General features: G+C 40.7%; 1 protein-coding gene across 4 annotated transcripts in view; it reads right to left on the bottom strand.

Moving 5' to 3' along the window:
• KDM5B (lysine demethylase 5B) overlaps positions 1 to 18,801 on the bottom strand; it is a gene marked incomplete at both ends in the record, with an annotated part of 94,619 nt that overhangs the window by 25,310 nt on the left and 50,508 nt on the right. For all 4 annotated transcript variants that reach the window (XM_080698516.1, XM_080698517.1, XM_080698519.1 and 1 more), the window contains 8 exons: positions 1,620 to 1,744; positions 2,116 to 2,297; positions 4,404 to 4,598; positions 6,981 to 7,100; positions 13,315 to 13,477; positions 14,404 to 14,585; positions 15,790 to 15,948; positions 17,700 to 17,819. In XM_080698516.1, the coding sequence (XP_080554642.1) occupies positions 1,620 to 1,744; positions 2,116 to 2,297; positions 4,404 to 4,598; positions 6,981 to 7,100; positions 13,315 to 13,477; positions 14,404 to 14,585; positions 15,790 to 15,948; positions 17,700 to 17,819 (1,246 nt within the window). The remainder of the gene's footprint in view (positions 1 to 1,619; positions 1,745 to 2,115; positions 2,298 to 4,403; positions 4,599 to 6,980; positions 7,101 to 13,314; positions 13,478 to 14,403; positions 14,586 to 15,789; positions 15,949 to 17,699; positions 17,820 to 18,801) is intronic.

The following is an 18,801-nucleotide window of genomic DNA, read 5'->3' as shown; positions in this document are numbered from 1 at the left end:
CTGTAGATGGCAAGTAACTGTCATGCTCAGAAACAGTAATAGTGCTCCCTTCCCTTAAGTTTTCAAAAGCACTCTGAAGGAGTTAAGTAAGGAAACAGTGATTTTCTTCCCTTTGTCTTTTTGTGGTGTTGGAGGATGAACCTAGGGGGCCTTCTATCTACATCCCCAGCCCTTTTATTACTTTTTCGTTTTAAAACAGGATCTCACTAGGATGCCAAATGTCTCACTACACTGCTGAGGCTGTCCTCAAACCTATGATCATCCTGTTTCAGCCCACCCTCCTTTACTCCCTCGTTTTCATCCTGTATTGGAGACTGATTCCATGGGCAATCTACCACTAAACTGGAATCCTTAGCCCTTTTTATTTTGCAGCAAAATATCACTCAATTGCTGATATTGGCTTCAGAGCTGCAATCCTCCTGCCTCAGCCTCCCAATAGCTGGGTTTAGAGGTGTACATGTCATACCCAGTGTGACATTCAAAGAAAATGACAAGTGTTAAGGACCTTAACTTTGATTAGAACTAAGTGGGCTGGGCATAGTGGTGCACACTCGTAATCCCAGCACTTGGGAGGCAGAGACAGGAGGATGCAGGTTCAAGGCAAGGTCAGTCTCAGCAACTGAGAGCTCATTTCAAAAATGATAAGAATACTAAACAAACAAAAGGCCAGGAACATAGCTCAGAGGTGTAATATCCCTGGGTTCTATCCCTAGTACCAAAAAAAAAGAATAAAACAACCATCAACTGAGAAGTGAAAGACGATTTTTTTTGGTTTTTTGGTTTTTTTTTTGTGGTACTGGGGTTCCTGGAAACCCTTCTACCTCTGGACTACACTCCCAGACCTATTTTTTACATTTTTATTTGGAAACAGGGTCTCTTAAGCCAGCAAGGCTGGCTACGAACCTGCGTGATCCTCCAGTCTCTGCCTCCCAAGCGCAGGGATTACAAACGTGCGCCACCACACCCAGCGAAAAACCAGCTTTTAAAAGACTCCTAATTTAGCCGGGCGTGGTGGTGCAATCTCCGCTTGTAATCGTGCTTGTAATCTCCGCGCTTGGGAGGCGGAGACAGGAGGATCACGCTGGTTCAGAGCCAGCCTCGCTGGCTTAAGAGACTCTGTTTCCACATAAAAATGTTAAAAAATAGGTCTGGGAGTGTAGCCCGTGGGAGTGTATACCGGAGGTAGAAGGGCTTCCAGGAACCCCAGTACCACCAAAAAAAAAAAAAAAAAAAGACTCCTAATTTAATGTCATGATGCCTAGCACAAGATCTGTTTTTAAAAATATATAAATGAAAAGGCTTTTCTAAGATTGTATATAAAATATAAAATGCTTTCATTTCTGATAGAAGCATAAAAGGTTGTTCTCTTCTAACATTAAAGTGTTTTTTGAATAAGCCATCTTGCACAATTCATTTATCAGGACTTTGCTTTGATGGGAAGCCATGTCTCATCCACTGTTCGTTTTAAAACCTCTGCAAATGCTCTAGAAACCTTGGTTGGACAGAGGAGCCAGCCCAGGGTGAAGTCAGGCCGTCTCCAGTAACTGTGCTGTTAGCTTTAAGTGGCCACCATCACCAGCAATGCCACTGTGCTCAGCAGCTCATTCTATACCACATACTTTTCTTCTTGTTGATCTTTGCTTCCAAAGCCTCGTTCACATTCAAGGCCCATTCGTTATAAGATTCTGCACGAAGCTTCAAAGCATTCATCATAGGATAGAGATCATCCAGGGTGTATCTGTATCTAAAAACAGTAACAAAGCAGCGTTTAGACAGACCCGTCTAAAGAAAACTACTTTTTTTTTTTTTTGCAGTATTGGGGATGGAACCCAGGGGGATTCCACCAAACTAGTCCCCCCAGCCCTATTTTTTATTTTTGAAATGGTCCCCTGAGTTGCAAAGGGCCTCACTAAGTAAGTGAGGCTGTCCTCGAACCACTTTCATCCTGTTTCAGCCTGCCAAATGCTGAGATTGCAAGCATGTACCACCATGCCTGGTGAAACCTAGGTATTTTATACTGAGCATGTCAGCTCTGGAACACATGGAGATCACTGAGCTTTTAGTAAAATTCAATGCGTTTCATGGAGAGTGGGGGAATCATTCTTCCTTACTTACCGCAGTTTATATTTATAAGGAGGACAGGAACACAATTCTTTTACATGATGTAGGCACACCAGCAGGCCAGGTTTACAAGCACAGGAGATGGCGGACATGAAACATGTAGTTTTGCATTTTATACACTGCCGTTCATCATCTGGCAACAATTCAAAGTCCATTCTTTCTGAATCAATTACTCCCTAGAAAAAAGTGTACTTTAGACTTTCAAAGAATACAATCTACCAGTCTCTAAGACAAACATACAGTGGTTGAATTTCAATAACAACAAACACCTTACCAAAATACAGGTGCATGATTAAAAATGTGTGAAATACAAAGTAACACTGACCTAACAAATATAGACAATCAACTCTTATTTAAGAAGAATACTTTTTTGGACAAGGTAATGTCTTATGTTTGGCCATTTTGATCTGAGTACAAAAACTATCAGTAGGACTATAAGACTGATTAGGTGAGATTAGTCGTCTATCCTACTCCAAATTGGCCATCCACACATGGGCACAGAGGGGAGCAAAGGAAATAAATACGCTTTTGAATTCAGATAGAATACTACATAGTTCTTCAGAATAATACTGCAGGAGAATCTATAAAAAGAATAAAAACAAAAAAAAGAGAAGACAAGTGTGGTGGCGCATGCTTGTAATCCCAGCATTTGGGAGGCTGAGACAGGAGGACAGTGGTTCACTGCCAGACTCAACCACTTAGTGAGGACCTTTGCAACTCAGTGAGACCCTGTTTCAAATAAAGAATAAAAATAGGGCTGGAGGTATAGCTCGAAGGTAGAATGCCCCTGAGTACCATCCCCAGTACTGCAAAAAATAAAAAATGAAAAATAAAATAACTCGGGCTGGTGGTGTAGCTCAGATGTACACTGCTCCTGGGTTCAATCACCAGCACCACAAGAAGAAAAAAAAAAAAATCAATTATCCATTACCAACCCCCCAAAGAAAATGTTTTGGTAGAAATCAATAAGCTGATTCTAAAGCTTACATAAGAAAGCAAAAACAAACAACAACAAAAAACAAACAAGCAAACAAAAAAAAACTAAGACACATCCAGGCACGGTGGCACATGTTTATAATACCAGTACTTGGAACTGGATATGGTGGTGCAAGTTTGTAATCCCAGTACTTGGGAGGCTGAGACAGGTTTGCAGATTTGAGAATTGCCTCAGCAAGTAGTGACAATCTCATCAACCTAGTAAGGGCCTGTTTCAAAATAAAAATAAAACTGGGCTAGGGATATAGCTCAAAGGTAGAATGCCACTGGGATCAATCCCCATTAACCAACACACAGACACACAGACACACAGACAGGGGGGGGGGCACTAGAAGAATCAAAGACAAGGTATTACCTGAACATTATCTGATAAAGCACTAGTATCCTGAATAAAGGATTCTTTACATGATCCAATTTATAAGTGAATGAATGAATGAGGGAAATGGTAGGTATGATGATACATGCTTGTAATTCCAGAACTTGGGAGGCTGAGACAGGATTATGGGCTCAAGACCAGCCTCGGCAACTTAGTGATGCTCTCAGCAACCTAGTGAGACACTGTTTCAACACAAAACTAAAATTATAAGGGTATACCTGGAGGTAGAATACCTCAGAGTTCAATCCTTCGTACACTAAATTAATTAATTAGTAAATGGATGGATAGATGGATAGAAAAACATCTAAACATAGAAAGAGAGATACAGGGGGAAACTAAGTATACAGTAAGACTGATAGTGCAAATAAAAACAACAATCAGCCAGGCATGGTGGCACATACTTGGAAATCCCTGTATTTGGGAGGCTAAAACAGGAGGCGGCAGGTTCGAAGCCAGCCACAGCAACTTATCAAGGTTCTTAGCAACTTAACAAGACCCTATTTCCAAATAAAAAATAAAACTGGTCTTGGGATATAGCTCAGAGGTAGGATGTTACTTGGTTCCATTCCCAGCACCACAAAAAAGAGGGGGGAAAAACAGATACTACTATACATCTTAAATGTATGGCTTAAAGGAAGTAAAAAAATAGGCTAAGGAAAGATTTCTTTCTTCTTTTTTAGTATTAGGAATTGAAACCAGGAGTATTCTACCTCTGAGCTAAAGCTGTAGTCCTTTTTATTTTGAAACTGGGTCTTGCTAAGTTGCTGAAGCTGGTCTTGAACCTGTATTGAGATTACAGGCATGCGCCATCATGTCTGTTTAGGAATGACTTCTTTAAAAATGGTATTAAAGTGCACAAGAACGTTAGCAAATTATAATCATGGGCATAATTAGATTTCCAGAGGCTTACCAATTTACGGACAGTCTCCCTTAAATCTTTCTCATCTTCGATCATAATGGCCATGTCTTTCTGGACAGTTGAAGCCACTACGACATCAAGCACATCAGCTTTGGAGGCCATTTTACATATCATCTCATCGTGGGAGAACACGCAGTAACGATGAAGCAGGCGGTAATGCTCCACACACTGCCGGCCCAAGGGGAGCTGTGTCACAGACAAGGAAACACAGGAAGTTCATCTTTCTTCTCTATTTTCAAAAACTTCTGACTTGTACTATCAAATCACAAAGTATCTTATTCTAAATTAAAACACTTATCACTTACTAGACTAATAATTATTCTTAGACTAGGCTCTGAGCCTGTTTTATCTTTATATCTCAAAGATCTGGCATATTATGTACCTTAGTTGAAAAGTAAATTTAAAAATTTTATTAATAATCACCCTGGGTTCCACCCCCAGTACCAAAAAAAAAAAAAAAAATGTATTAATCTGAGTGTGGTGGCACAAATCTGTAATCCCAGTATTTGGGAGGCTGAGTCAGGAGAATCACTCATTCACTGCCAGCCTCAGCAACATAGTGAAGCCCTCTGCAACTTAGTGAGATACTATTTCAAAATAAAAATTAAGCACCGGGCGTGGTGGCCCAGACTAGTAATCCCCGCGCTTGGGAGGCGGAGACAGCAGGATCACACTGGTTCGAAGCCAGCCTCGCTGGCCTAAGAGACCCTGTTTCCAAATGAAAAAATATATATAAAATAGGTCTGGGAGTGTAGCCCAGAGGTAGAGGGTTCCAGGTTCCACCAGAATAAATAAATAAACAAACAAACAAACAAACAAACAAACCAGACACAGGGGTGCATGCTTGTAATCCATTATTTGGGAGGCCAAAACAGGAGGATTGCAGGTTCGAGGACAGCCTCAGCAAATAGTGATGCTTTCATTAACCTAGTAAGACTTGGTTTAAAAATAAAAATAAGCCAGGCATGGTAGTGCACTTTTGTAATCCCTTAATTTGGGAGGCTGAGACAGGAGGATTCAGGTTCACAGTCAGCCTCAGCTCCTTAGTGAGGCCCTCTTAACTCAGTGAGACCCTGTTTCAAAATAAAGAAACAAGGCTGGGCATGTAGCTCAGAGGTAGAATGCCCCTGGGTTCTATTCCCAGTATCACAAAAAATAAAAAATAATTAAAAATAGGGCTGGTACTGTAGCGTGAGACTAACCCTTGGTTCAATCTGCAGTCTCAGTCTCTCTCTCTCTCGCTCGCTCTCTCTCTCTCTCCTCTCTCTCTCTCTCTCACACACACACACACACACACACACAAATAATAACAAATAGATAATAATGATAATAAAAATACAGCTAGGAGTGTAGCTCAAAGGTAGAATGCCCCTGGGTTCAATCAAATCCACAGTAACACACACATACATACACATACTCAAACACAAAGAGAAATTGTATTAACAAGGAATTTAAAAAACAATGAATAAGTGTGCACAACACTATAGAATCTAATTGAAAATATAAATTTATACATTTCTTGAAACAATTATGCTGAACTGATTCTGTTCAACCTACTTTAGGGAATAAATAATAGGTCTCCAAAAGTTACATAATGAAAAATACAGATAGAGCTAATGTTAGTTTAAAAAAAAAAAAAGCACTATAATAAAGTTACAATTCATTTTAATAGCACACTTTTTCTTTTTTTTTGCAGCACTGGGGTGGAACCCAGGGGCATTGTACCTCCAAGCTACAGCCTAGCCCTATTGCCCCAAAGGGCCTTGCTAAGGAGCTGAGGCTGTCCATTAACCATGATCCTCCAGTCTCCACCTCCCAAATGCCACCACCCCCAGCAATAACACACACTTTTAAACTACACAGATCTTTTTAGGTAAATGAAAAATACTAATACTAATTACAAAAATCTTATTAACTAACTGAAACTAAATGTGTTAATAAATTGCTACGTTGTAGATAATTTAAGCCAGTGTACACAAAGTTTCAGACTGGAATTGTTTCCAGTTTGCAATGATCTTCAGGCCAGAATCCTTTCTTCATCAAGAAAGTCTTGCTACAAGCCAGACTACCTTGCTGAGGAAACAAGATCTCTAGAACCCAGAAGTTGGAGCCAACCTGGGCAACACAGCAAAACCCTGTTCTTAACCCCACCTACACCCCCTAAAAGCCACAAAAACAGCAGCAGCAGCAGCAGCAACAACAACAACAACAAAGTCTTGCAATAACAAAATGTCAGTTGAATTAGGCAGTGAGAGCCGGGCGTGTGGCGCATGCTTATAATCCCAGCATTTTAGGAGGCTGAGACTGGAGGATCTGAGTTCGCAGACAGCCTCAGCTACTTAGTGAGGCCCTCCGCAAATTAGTGAGACCCTGTTTCAAAATAAAGAATAAAAACTAGGGCAGGTGGTGTAGCTGGGAGGTCGGATGCCCCTAGGCTATCCCCAGTACTGGGAGTGGGGGGGGGGGGAGGCAGTGAGCTTAGTACATGCTTGGCCTACACTGTGGTACAAGTGCGTTATCTCATTGTGGACTACATATGACAGTGCTCACTAACTTGTAATTACTTACCCAATCAACAGTGCAGAAGTTAACAGCCTCAGCAAAATTAAAACCTTGGTTAAAACCACTGTGGTAGGCTCTTGGAAAAGTAATCACAAATTCCCCAGCACACTGATTCGTTCGATACACCTAAAGAGAAAGACATTGGAGCTTTTTTAAGATATATTCTCAAAGATAATTTCAATATAGACTATTAAGTGAACATGCAGTTTTCTACCAATTAAAAGTGAACAGAGTAAGCCAGGCGTGGTGATTCACGCTTGTAATCCCCGCACTTGGGAGGCTGAGACAGGAGGATCGCACAGATTTGAAGCCAGCCTCAGCTACTTAGCGAGGCTCTCAGCAACTTAGTGAGGCCCTGTTTCCAAATAAAATATAAAACAGGTCTAGGAGTATAGACTGGAGGTAGAAAGTGCCTGGGTTCCACCCCCAGTACCACCCAAAAAAACCAAAAGTGAACAGAGCAGCCGGGTAAGCCGGTACAAGGCCCACGCTTGTAATCCCAGTACTTTGGAGGATGATCACAGGTTCACAAGACAGCCTCAAATACTTAGCGAGCCCCTGTTGCAAAATAAAGAATAAAAAATAGGGCTGGGAGTATAGCTCAAGAGGTAGAATACCACTGGGTTTCTTTTTTTTTTTTTTTTTTTTTTTTTGCGGTACTGGGGATGATGGAACCCAGAGGCATTCTACCTCCGAGCTGCACATCCAGCCCTATTATTTTATTCTTTATTTTGAAACTAGGTCTCAATGAATTGCAAAGAGCCTCACTAAGTAGCTGAGCCTGTTTGGGAACCGCGATCCTCCAGTCTCAGCCTCCCAAATATGGGGATTACAAGCGTGCCACCACGCCTGGCTCCCTGGGTTTCTCACTGCCATTAAAATAAATAAATAAAAGATGAGCGTGGTGGTGCATGCTTGTAATCCCAGCATTCAGGAGGCTAAGACATGGTTCGTGGACAGCCTCAGCTATTTAGTGAGGCACTTTGCAATTCAGTGAGACCTGGTTTCAAAATAAGGAACAAAATATAGGGGCAGGGGGTATAGCTTGGAGGTCGAATGCCCCTGGGGTCCATCCCCAGACCCGCGAAATAAATAAGTAAGTAAGCAAGAAGCCAATCATGATGAAGCATGCCTATAATTATAGTACTTGAGAGGCTGAAACAATAAGACCCCTGTTAAAGCCAGCCTCAGCAGCAATTTAGTGACACTGTTTCTTTTCGTGTTGTGTGTTGTTTTTATGGTATTAGAGTTGAACCCAGGGGCATTCTGCCTCCGAGCCCCATTTTATTTTATTATTTTTTTTTTAATAGTATCTAAGCTGTGAAGGGCCTCATTAAGTTGCTGAGTCTGGCAATGAACTTGAAATTCTCTACTATCAGCTTTTCAAGTACTGGGATTATAGTACATCATGCCTGGCTGAGATCCTGTATCCCCCCACCCCCCCGCCCCATTGCTAAAAGGGGGGGGGGGCCTGTGCACCTATACTCCTGGTATTTGGGAGGCTGAGATAGGAGGATCACCGGTTTGAGGCCAGCCTCAAAAACTTAGTAAGACCCTATTTCCAAATAAAAATGGGGGTGGGGTATGTAGCTTTTAAGTAGAATGCCTCAAAATTCAATCCCCAGCACCATAAGACAGACAGACAGACAGATAGACAGACAGACAGACATATGACAGGGCTGGGTGTATAGCTCAGAAGTAGACCATCCCTGGGTGGTTCAATACACACACACACACACACACACACACACACACACACACACACACACACACGAGCAAGGAAAAAAATGATCATGGTAGAACATCATCTAATTTTTGCCACAAGATGGAGCTGTATCCCAGACTACCAGAGTTGACCAGTGTCTGAAGAGAAAGTAAGGTTTATCCTAAAAATCTAGCCACATATCCAGGATCAAGTCACATCTTTCTAGAACAGCTATAATCAAGAATGCCCTAATGTAGCCGGGCGTGGTGGTGCAGGCTGGTAATCCCAACATCTGGGAGCCTGAGATGGGAGGATCACAGTTTGCTGGTAACCTCAGCTACTGAGTGAGACCCTGTTTCAAAATAAAGAATAAAAAAACAGGGATGGGGGTACAGCTTGGAGGTAGAATGTCCCTTGGGTTCCACATTAAGTATCACACACACACACACACACACACACACACACACACACACACACACACAAATACACTAATATAATATTACTACCCCAAAATAGGATCTCCTACCACCAATTAAAGATTCTAGCAGAATTAGAAGTACTTAGGGATGGGACCCATACATGTGCATGATAATGTGCCTTCCAGGGTTCTCATACTGGTTAAAGTTGTTTTTTGTTTGTTTGTTTGGTTGGTTGGTCTGGTTTGGTACTGGGGATGGAACCCAGGGGCTTTTCTATCTTCAGGATATACTCTCAGACCTATTTTTTTTTTTAATATATTTGGAAACTGGGTCTCACTGAGAGCCTCACTAAGTAGCTGAGGCTGACTTCAAACCTGTGAGATCCTCCTGTCTCAGCCTCCCAAGCGCTTGGATTACAAACGTGGGCACCAAGCCCTGCCGAATTCTTAATTTTGAAACAGTGTCTCTCTGAGTTGCAAAGGACCTCACTAAGTAGCTGATCCACAAACCTGGATCCTCAGTCTCAGACTCCCAAATGCTGGAATTGCAACAGTGTGCCACCGTGCCCGGCTTGGTTAAAGTTTTAAGACTACATATTGCATGGCAAGAATCCTACTTTAAGACTATTTCCTCCCTCCCCTACTCTACCAAACATATTCAATGGTAAGTAAAAGCTCTAAATCCCTACTTCAGACAACAGCTCGTTTATGAGGTCCTTCCTTTTTTTTTTGGTGGTACTGGGGATTGAACCGAGGGGCATTCTACCTCCAAGCTACATCCTCAGCCCAATTTTTTACTCTTTATTTTGAAATAAGGTTTCACTGAGTTGAGAGGGCCTCACTAGGTAGCTGAGGCTGACTGCAAACCTACGATTCTCCTTTCTCAACCTCCCAAGTATACTGGGGTTATAGGGATGGGCCACCACATCTAGCTTGCCTTTAATTAATTTTTCATGTGTGTGGTACTGGAGATTGAACAGAGGGGTATTCTACCTTAAGCTACACCCCCAGTCCTATTTTATTCTTTATTTTGAAACAGGGTGTCACTAAGTTTCAGGAGGCCTCACTAAGTAGAGGAGGCTGGCCACAAGCCTGAGATCCTCCTGTCTCAGCCTCCCAAGTACTGGGATTGCAAGCGTGCACCAACACGCCCAGCTAGCTTGTCTTTTTAATTGTGAATCATGAAATGTAGAAGTTCTATTCCTATGGCCCCACATGGATTTTTCAAATATTAAAGAACCAGGGCCAGGTGTTGCATAGAGCAAGCTACTCTACACAAATGGGAAAAAAACAATCAACATATGAGAATGAAAAGAACAATGAGAAAAATACTAACAATGAAAAAAATGGTAGTTTTAGTACTTATTGGCCATTATTTTCTCTGCTATAATCCATGCATAAGCCATGAAAAGTCCTGTCCATTACCACTGAATCCAGTTTGTGAACCCAAACGCATAAAATTTAGGTCACAGCAAGATCAAAGATTCAGGTTAACACTGTCAATTTACATTTTATTTAGCTAAGCAGGAGGGACTCTTCAACTCCATGCATCTCCAGTCAGCTTCCCAAATATCTTCAGAGTATTCTCCAAAAGAAAGGTAAGGCTATAGCTGTTGTTTCATATAATACCAACCTCAGAGGAAATAATCGCCAAATTCATGTTTACAGAGCATGAGAGCTCTGAAATTCCAGCTCGAGACTTCAAAGTAAATTTTCACTTAAAATAAATTTAATGGAAGCCGGGCGTGGTGGCGCACGCTTGTAATCCCAGCATTCAGGAGGCTGAGACCAGAGGATCGTGGCTCGCGGACAGCCTCAGCTACTTGGTGAGGCCCTCTGCAACTCAGTGAGACCCGGTTTCAAAATAAAGGATACAAAAACAGGGCAGGTGGTGTAGCTCAGAAGTCAAATGCCCCTGGGTTCCATTGCCAGACCCACAAAAAAATAAATAAATTTAATGGGGTAAGGAGTACTGTAAGTTCTACAAAGCATGTTATTTTGGCTCACCACTTAAAACCAAGATCAGAGCCGGCCGTGGTGGCGCACGCTTGTAATGCCCGCGCTTGTGACGCTGAGACAGGAGGATCGTGCAGGTTCGAAGCCTCCCTCAGCTACTTAGTGAGGCTCTCAGCAACTTAGTGAGACCCTGTTTCCAAATAAAATATAAAAAAGATCTGGGAGTGTAGCCCGGAGGTAGAAAGCCTCTGGGTTCCACCCCTAGTACCACCAAAAAAAAAAAAAAAAAAAAAAAAAAAAAAACCCAAGATCAGGTAAATTCCATGCAAGTACTTGTCCAAGTAGGGACATATGAAGGATTCTCTTTTCTTTCCCCCCAGAACTAGAGATTAAACTTGGGCATTCTACCTCTGAGATACCCGCTGCCCCTAATTTTTATTCTTTATTTTGAACAGATTCTCACTAAATTTCAGAGAGCCCAAGTTGCTGAGACTGGTTGTGAACCTGTGATCGTCCTGTCTCAGCCTCCCAAGCACTGGGATTACAAGTGAACACAGCACCACACTCAGCAAATATGAAGGATTCTGACACCAGTATTTAGGTCTAAGTGTAACAGGATCTGGCCATTTTCACAGTACATTAATTTATACTGACAGATAATTAGGTTTTTGTTTGTTACTTTGTTTTTGTTTTTATGGGTTTGTTTTTTTTTTTTTTTCAGTACTGGGAATTGGACCCAGAAACATTCTACCTCGAAGGTATACCCCAGCCCTATTTTTTAATTTTCACAGTAAATTAATTTATACTGACAGTTAGGTTTTTGTTTTTTATGGGTTTTTTCAGTACTGGGAATTAGAATCAGGGGTATTCTACCTCCAGGCTACACCCCAGCCCTATTTTTTATTTTTTTTGCAGGTTTGGGGATGAAACCCCAGGGCACTTGACCTCTGAGCTACATCTCCTTCCCAATTTTTTTATTCTTTTTTTTTTTTTTTTTTTTTTTTTGGTGGTACTGGGGATGGAACCCTTCTACCTCTGGCCTACACTCCCAGACCTATTTTATATTTTTATTTGGAAACACGTTCTCTTAAGCCAGCAAGGCTGGCTTCGAACCTGCGCAATCTTCCTGTCTCCACCTCCCAAGCGCGGGGATTACAGGCGTGCACCACCACGCACAGCTTATTCTTTATTTTGAAACAGGGTCTCACTGAGTTGCAGAGGGCCTCACTAAGTAGCTGAGGCTATCTGCGAACCGCTATCCTTCGGTCTCAACCTCCTGAATGCTGGTGTGTGCCACCACGCCTGGCTCTGTTTTTTATTCTTTACTTTGATACATGGCATCACTAAGTTGCAGAGGGCCTACCCGAAGTAGTTGATGCTGGCTGTGAACTCAATCCTCCTGTCTCAGCCTCCTAAATTATCGGATTACAAGCATGTGCCACCACACCCAGCAGATTAATAATTAGTTTTTAGCTGGGCGTGGTGGCACATGCTTGTAATCCCAGTGCTTGGGAGGCAGAGACAAGAGGATCGCACAGGTTCGAAGCCAGCCTCACTGGCTTAAGAGACCCTGTTTCCAAATTTTAAAAAATATAAAACAGGTCTCGGAGTGTAGCCCAGAGGTAGAAGGGGTCCATCCCAAGTACCACCAAAAAAAAAAAAAAAAAAAAAATTAGTTTTTAAAGATTTTGTTTTACTGAGTAAAGGACAGAAGTGATAAGCAAAAAAAAAAAAAAAAAAAAAAAACAAAAACTATAGTTTAGAAATATTAGTGGTGACAACTGTACAACCTGTGTATATACTAAAACTGAAAAAAAATAAGTATAATGCTTATTGCAAATCAAGGCTGTTCAGTAATCTAGGTATTATTAGCACTCACTATACAAAAAACAGACATTTTTTGTTTTTGTTTTTATGGTACTGGGGGTGAAACCCAGGGGCTTTTCTACCTCTGAGCCATACTCCCAGACCTATTTTATACTTTATTTGGAAACAGGGTCTCACTAAGTTGCTGAGAGCCTCACTAAGTAGCTGAGGCTGGCTTCGAACCTGTGCGATCCTCCTGTCTCAGCCTCCCAAGCCTGGGATTACAAGCATGCATCACCACACCTGGCCCCTGCGCCAAACAGCTGTTTCTGTTATTAAGTTACACTACGGACACTATGTAACAAAATTAACTTCATAAAAAAGTGAGTAGCAGAGAAAAAGATAAGTGGTGAGTGAATTCTGCGTGGCATGGCAGGAGATGAATTCGCACATACAGGCACTTCATGAGTCATCAGAGTATTGGGATTCATGATGGTCACAAGCTGGTGAAGAAGGTCTGGCTGGGACACAAAGAGCTCCGGAGCGAGTTTCTTCATTACGTTTTCTAGCTGCTCAGCAGCATACCCCGGGACTCCATACCAGGTTTTTGGCTCACCCCTGGAAACAGGTTATAAAAATAAAACAATCGGCAACTCCAATACCAACAAAATGGTTAACATATTTTCAGACCTGTTCAGTAAGACTAAGTTACAAAGTAATGTTAAAACTGAAGAAGTATTATTAGAAATGTAATCTGAACATATGCAATGTATTTTCTACCTTCAAGTATAAGGTTTGACCACTTTCCATCTGAGGTCCCTTTCAGAGCTCCTATTCTTATCTAAGCCTCTACAAAATGCAGGTATCTAGAATTTCTAAAACTATAAGTTGTTAGATTTTCTACAGCACATGTAGATCTACAATTTCCTAAAGCAACTGACAAGGGATGGCAACTGTATATCTTCCTTTTCCCTTTGCCATTCTGACAGATGAGGCTAAATCAAACATAATTAGGCAATTACCATTTCCAAAGAGCTCTTATTCTTCAAGACACTTTTATAGTGTCAACCAATTAATCTGTAGCACCCCTGTGAGGTATGGTAAACATCATATTCACTTTACAGCGGGAGTAATTGCCCGGGGAAGCATAACTGAGGCTACACATACACACACCAACTCCCCCACTCCGCCTTTCTTGTGGTATATCCTTGAATTCCTGGTGTAGGGGTAAATATTTTTGTATTTCGAAGCAAGAGAAAGGGGGGGGGTGAAGAAATGTTTGGAGAGTTTAAAGACTTCCTTATTTCAGATAAAAACTCTCCCATCCCCAGAAACATGCTACATGTGCAAAATAGTGTGCAATTTCAGAGGACTCATGGAACTTCCATGAAGCTCCACAAACCACTGTCTTATAACTTGATGGGATGCCTGTTCTACAAATAGTGAAAAAAAGTAGCTGTTAGTGTTCAGACAGGGCTGAGACACATCTGAGAGGAAGAGGAAGTTTTGCGTACTGCTCATAGGTTCTACGTAGGACTTCTCACCAGTGCAGGTAGTTGATGGAATAGCTCCAGTGGTCTTCGATGTGCCAGCAGAATGAAGAAAAGCACATTCCCACATACAACCAAGGGAGTTTCATGCCACATATATCAGCAGTGATGTGAGCAAGGACAGACTGCTCCATCACTGGCATATTGTTCAAATTCCAGCCACTATCAAGATATTCCTAAAAGGAAGAAGATAGAAAAGGAAGAAGTTTTAGGAATAGCATGCTAACACTTTAGAACTCTCTCTCTACAAAGGCTGTTAGAAAATAGTCTCATTTGAAATAAAAGGGAGGCAAAGTAGAGGGGCCACTATGCTAACTTCTAGGGTGCTCATGGATTAGTTCTGCCTAGTTTAAAGTTTCATATAAATAAGACACAGTACATACTTTTATATATCTGCCTCTCTTTTTGGATATAGAGGAACATTTTTTTGTATGAATCTACTTACCAAATATTCAAAAGTAGGCAAACATATCTACTGGTATTAGAAGTCAGAAGAGTGGTTATCCTGACAGAGAGAAAAGAGTGAAGGAAAGAGGGCAAGAGGAGAGTTTTTGGGGTGGGGCGTCCTCTGTCTTGTTCTAGTGCTGGTTACATCTGTGTGCTCAGTTTGTGAAAGTGTGTCAAGTTGTACACATATGCTTATGTACTTTACTGTACATATGTTTTTATTTGTTTGCGGTACTGGAGATGGAACCCAGGGGCATTCTACCTCTGAGCTACACACCCAGCCCTATTTTCTATTCTTTATTTTGAAACAAGGTCTCGCTGATTTGCAAAGGACCTCACTACTAAGTAGCTGAGGCTGTCCACAGACGGTGATCCTCCTGTCTCAGCCTCCTAAATGCTGGGATTACAAGCGTGCGCCACCACACCTGGGCTCTGTGCATATGTTTTGTTTTTAATTAAAATCTGACTTCCTATCAGGATAAGAATATGTTCTAGGAACTTGCTGGTCTGGAAAACAACAGACTCATATAAACATTAAAGTTCAAAGATAAGCAAGTCTAATCTTAATCCCTTGGTTTTTCTTCAGAAGAGGAAACTAAAGTTATAGAATCTAAATGTGGTAAGAACTATCCCTTATCACAATGTAAAATGCAGTATCATGGCTAGGATAAAAACTGTTCTTTAGGGCTTTTCAATTTAATGTCTTGAAATCATTAAAAATTGGTAATTAATGATATGCTGAAAGTAATCATGAACTGACCAAACAGAATTTCAATAAATAACTCAATCTCTCAGTCATTTGCATAGACTTCTACTTTTTACAGTAAAATGGCTATTAATGTAGTAGACTGACCCTTTAGAGCTCAAGGATAGTGACAGCTTCAAATGCAGAGCTCTTTCCCAAACTAAATGTACGTCATGGCATAGGCCTACCTCTTCTTCAGGTGAAAGTTTGATTTTTCCATCTCGGACAGGAAAGCCACTGCCAAACTCCTTTGAAGCGATATCAGCACCATATTCCACTGTGACATCCTCTTCAATAGTGCTTACCAGTCGCCAGAATTCTTTCTCAACCAGCTCTGTGGGAACCATCTGAAAATATGAGAAGAGAACAAAATGATTTTTCTCTCATTTACAAACTGTGACCAACCTGATTAGGTAAGGTGATGACTCACAGAACAGTATTCTAAGAAAAAAAATCTGTCCATAATGTTTCATAACAAAATCCAGAAAACTAAGGCAATTCAGGCAACAATTTTATTTTCTAAAAGGAGTTTTATAAGTAAGACGCATAAGAGTCAGATGTGGTGGTGCACACTTGTAATCCCAGCATTGGGAGGCTGAGACAGGAGAGGATCACGATTGGTGGGCAGTGTTAGCTACTTAGTGAGGCCCTTTGCAACTCAGTGAGACCCTGTTTCAAAATAAAGAAAAAATACGACTAGGAGTGTCACTTGGAGGTAGAATGCCCCGGGTTCCATCCCCAGTACCTAAATAAATAAATAAATAAATAAATAAATAAGGCATAAGAATTTATGTTCCTCTATCACAAAATCTGGCCACAAATATAAAAGGGAGCCAAGGAAACCAAGATACTACTCTTTATGAATTGGGGATGTTTCTGTGTTTTTAGAAATGCAGTGTACAACTTGTAGTTGTAGTAATAATGGCTAGCCACATTTGAATGATACTTTACACTTCAAGAGGCTTTTGAACACATTATCTGAATCCATCCTTTTATTCTTTTCACTACAGCTGACTGAGAGTAATGGAGGCAACCATGATGAAAAGAGAGGGTACAGAATATGAACTAAAAGAGCAATTACTCTGCAGCAATATGCCCTAGAATAAAGAGCCACCAGACTGTCAAGAACCTGTTGTATAGATGACATGAGTAGAGAGACAAGTAACTAAAAATGTCTATCCCTCAATGTCTTCACCTCTTCAGTAAAACAGAAAAGCCAACCATAGATAGAAGAGGTCATATGCAAGTCGCCAGGACTGGTTAAATAAACATATGAGGAAATACTATAATGCATCATAAGGTGTTAAAAGAACTAAATTTTTAAACTGAATATACATATAAACCTATTAAATAAGCAAGCATTTTAAAGTAACCATTAATGTTAGAGATGATAGAGAAAAATAGGTTCATTAATGTACTCAAGTCCTATAAATTGATATAACTACTGTGGTGAAATAAAGGATAAATACTCTCATCTGACCTCAGTATTCATCCCAATAAACAAATCCAGCTTCGGAATCTACAGGTAAAAAGTATTTGCTACAGCTCTTACTTAGTACTAAGGAAAACCACAGCTTTAAATATCCAAAATTACTATAGGAAGCCATTTAATTTTTGAGTACTCATTTGATGGAATATTCAATGCTGAATAAAACATGTCTTTTATTATACTTCTAAGTAAGAAAGAAAAGAACTAAAGATGGACTCTTGTCATGAAGTTCACAGTACTAACTAATGATTTCACAATGATATACAACTAAGGCATTCTCAAGGCATAGCACATGGCTTGGCACATAGCAGCCACTCAATACATGTCATGATGTTTTCTTTAAATTACATGGGTGCTAAAAAGGACTGCTGGTGATTTTCTTTATTGATATTGTTACTGTTGCTATGCAATTTGTGTGAAAGAAGTATCTATAGTGAAATCCTTAAATAAATCACAGTGTATCATGGAATTTTAATATCATCAAACATTAAAAGCTTCCCTCTACATAATGACTGTCAGAATGACTTGTCAACTCTAATTTGTCTGCAGGCATTATTTTCTCTAAAAAATTATTAAAATCCGAAATCAAGGCAGCATAATTGTACATACATGGACTGGCATGTTGAAGTAATCAGATTTGAATGCATCGGCCATTTCCCCAAAGGTACGAAGGGTATAATCCCTGGCTGCTTGTTCAAAGCCAAATGCTTCTTGGGGTTTACTACATTCCTGCAAATAACAAAAAGAAATCTGTATTCTAGGTGACACCTGGAATGCCAAGAATATCTAGTCAATCATCAAAAGATCAGATTAAAAAACAGGTTTTATTTTACTTCTTTGAAAAGTCTCATTAAAAAAACAAACAAGCCTTCTGTTTTCAAATAAAATATAAAAATCAAACAAATATCCCAGGCATGGTGACACATGCTGGTAATTTCAGAATTTGGAAGGCTGAGAATGGAGGATAGCGGTTCTCAGCCTCCCTCAGCTACTTAGTGAGGCCCTCTGCAACTTGGTGAGACCCTGTTTTAAAATAAAGAATAAAAAATAGAGGAGCAGGGGCTGTAGCTTGGAAGTCAGATGTCCCTGGGTTCCACCCCCAGACGCCCCCCCCCCCCAAAAAAAAGAAAAAATCCACCAGGAAATTAAGGTTGTTCTGGTAAGCAAATGAAATAACTCTTTATGATGCCGTATATGGTGGCGCGTGTTTGTAATCCCAGTATTTGGGAGGCTGAGACAGGAGGACCACAGGTTCATGGCCAGCCTCAGCTACTTAGTGAGGTCTTCCACCACTTAGTAAGACACTGTTTAAAAATAAAGAAAAAAGGGGGGAGGGGGGAGGCTGGGGGTAGAGGGGGGAGGCTGGGGGTATTGTTCAGAGGTAGAATGTCCCTGGAGTTCAATCCCCAGGCTAATAATAATAATAATAATAATAATAATAATAATAATAACAACAACAATAACAACAACAACTACTTATTATTTGCTACTGAGTAAATAAAAGATCTATTTTGTTTGTTTTTGGTGGTACTGGGGATTGAACTCAAGAGAGTTCTACCTTTGAACTATACCTCTACTTCTTTTTAACTTTTATTTATTGAGAGAGAGAGAGAGAGAGAGAGAGAGAGAGAGAGAGAGAGAGTGTGAGTGTGTGTGTGTGTGTGTGTGTGTGTGTGTGTGTGTGTGTGTTACTAGGCACTGAACCCAGGGG

Source organism: Muscardinus avellanarius (assembly GCF_963383645.1).
Source record: "Muscardinus avellanarius genome assembly, chromosome: 7".
NCBI classification, from domain to species: domain Eukaryota; kingdom Metazoa; phylum Chordata; class Mammalia; order Rodentia; family Gliridae; genus Muscardinus; species Muscardinus avellanarius.
This window is presented reverse-complemented; position numbering and strand designations above follow the sequence as displayed.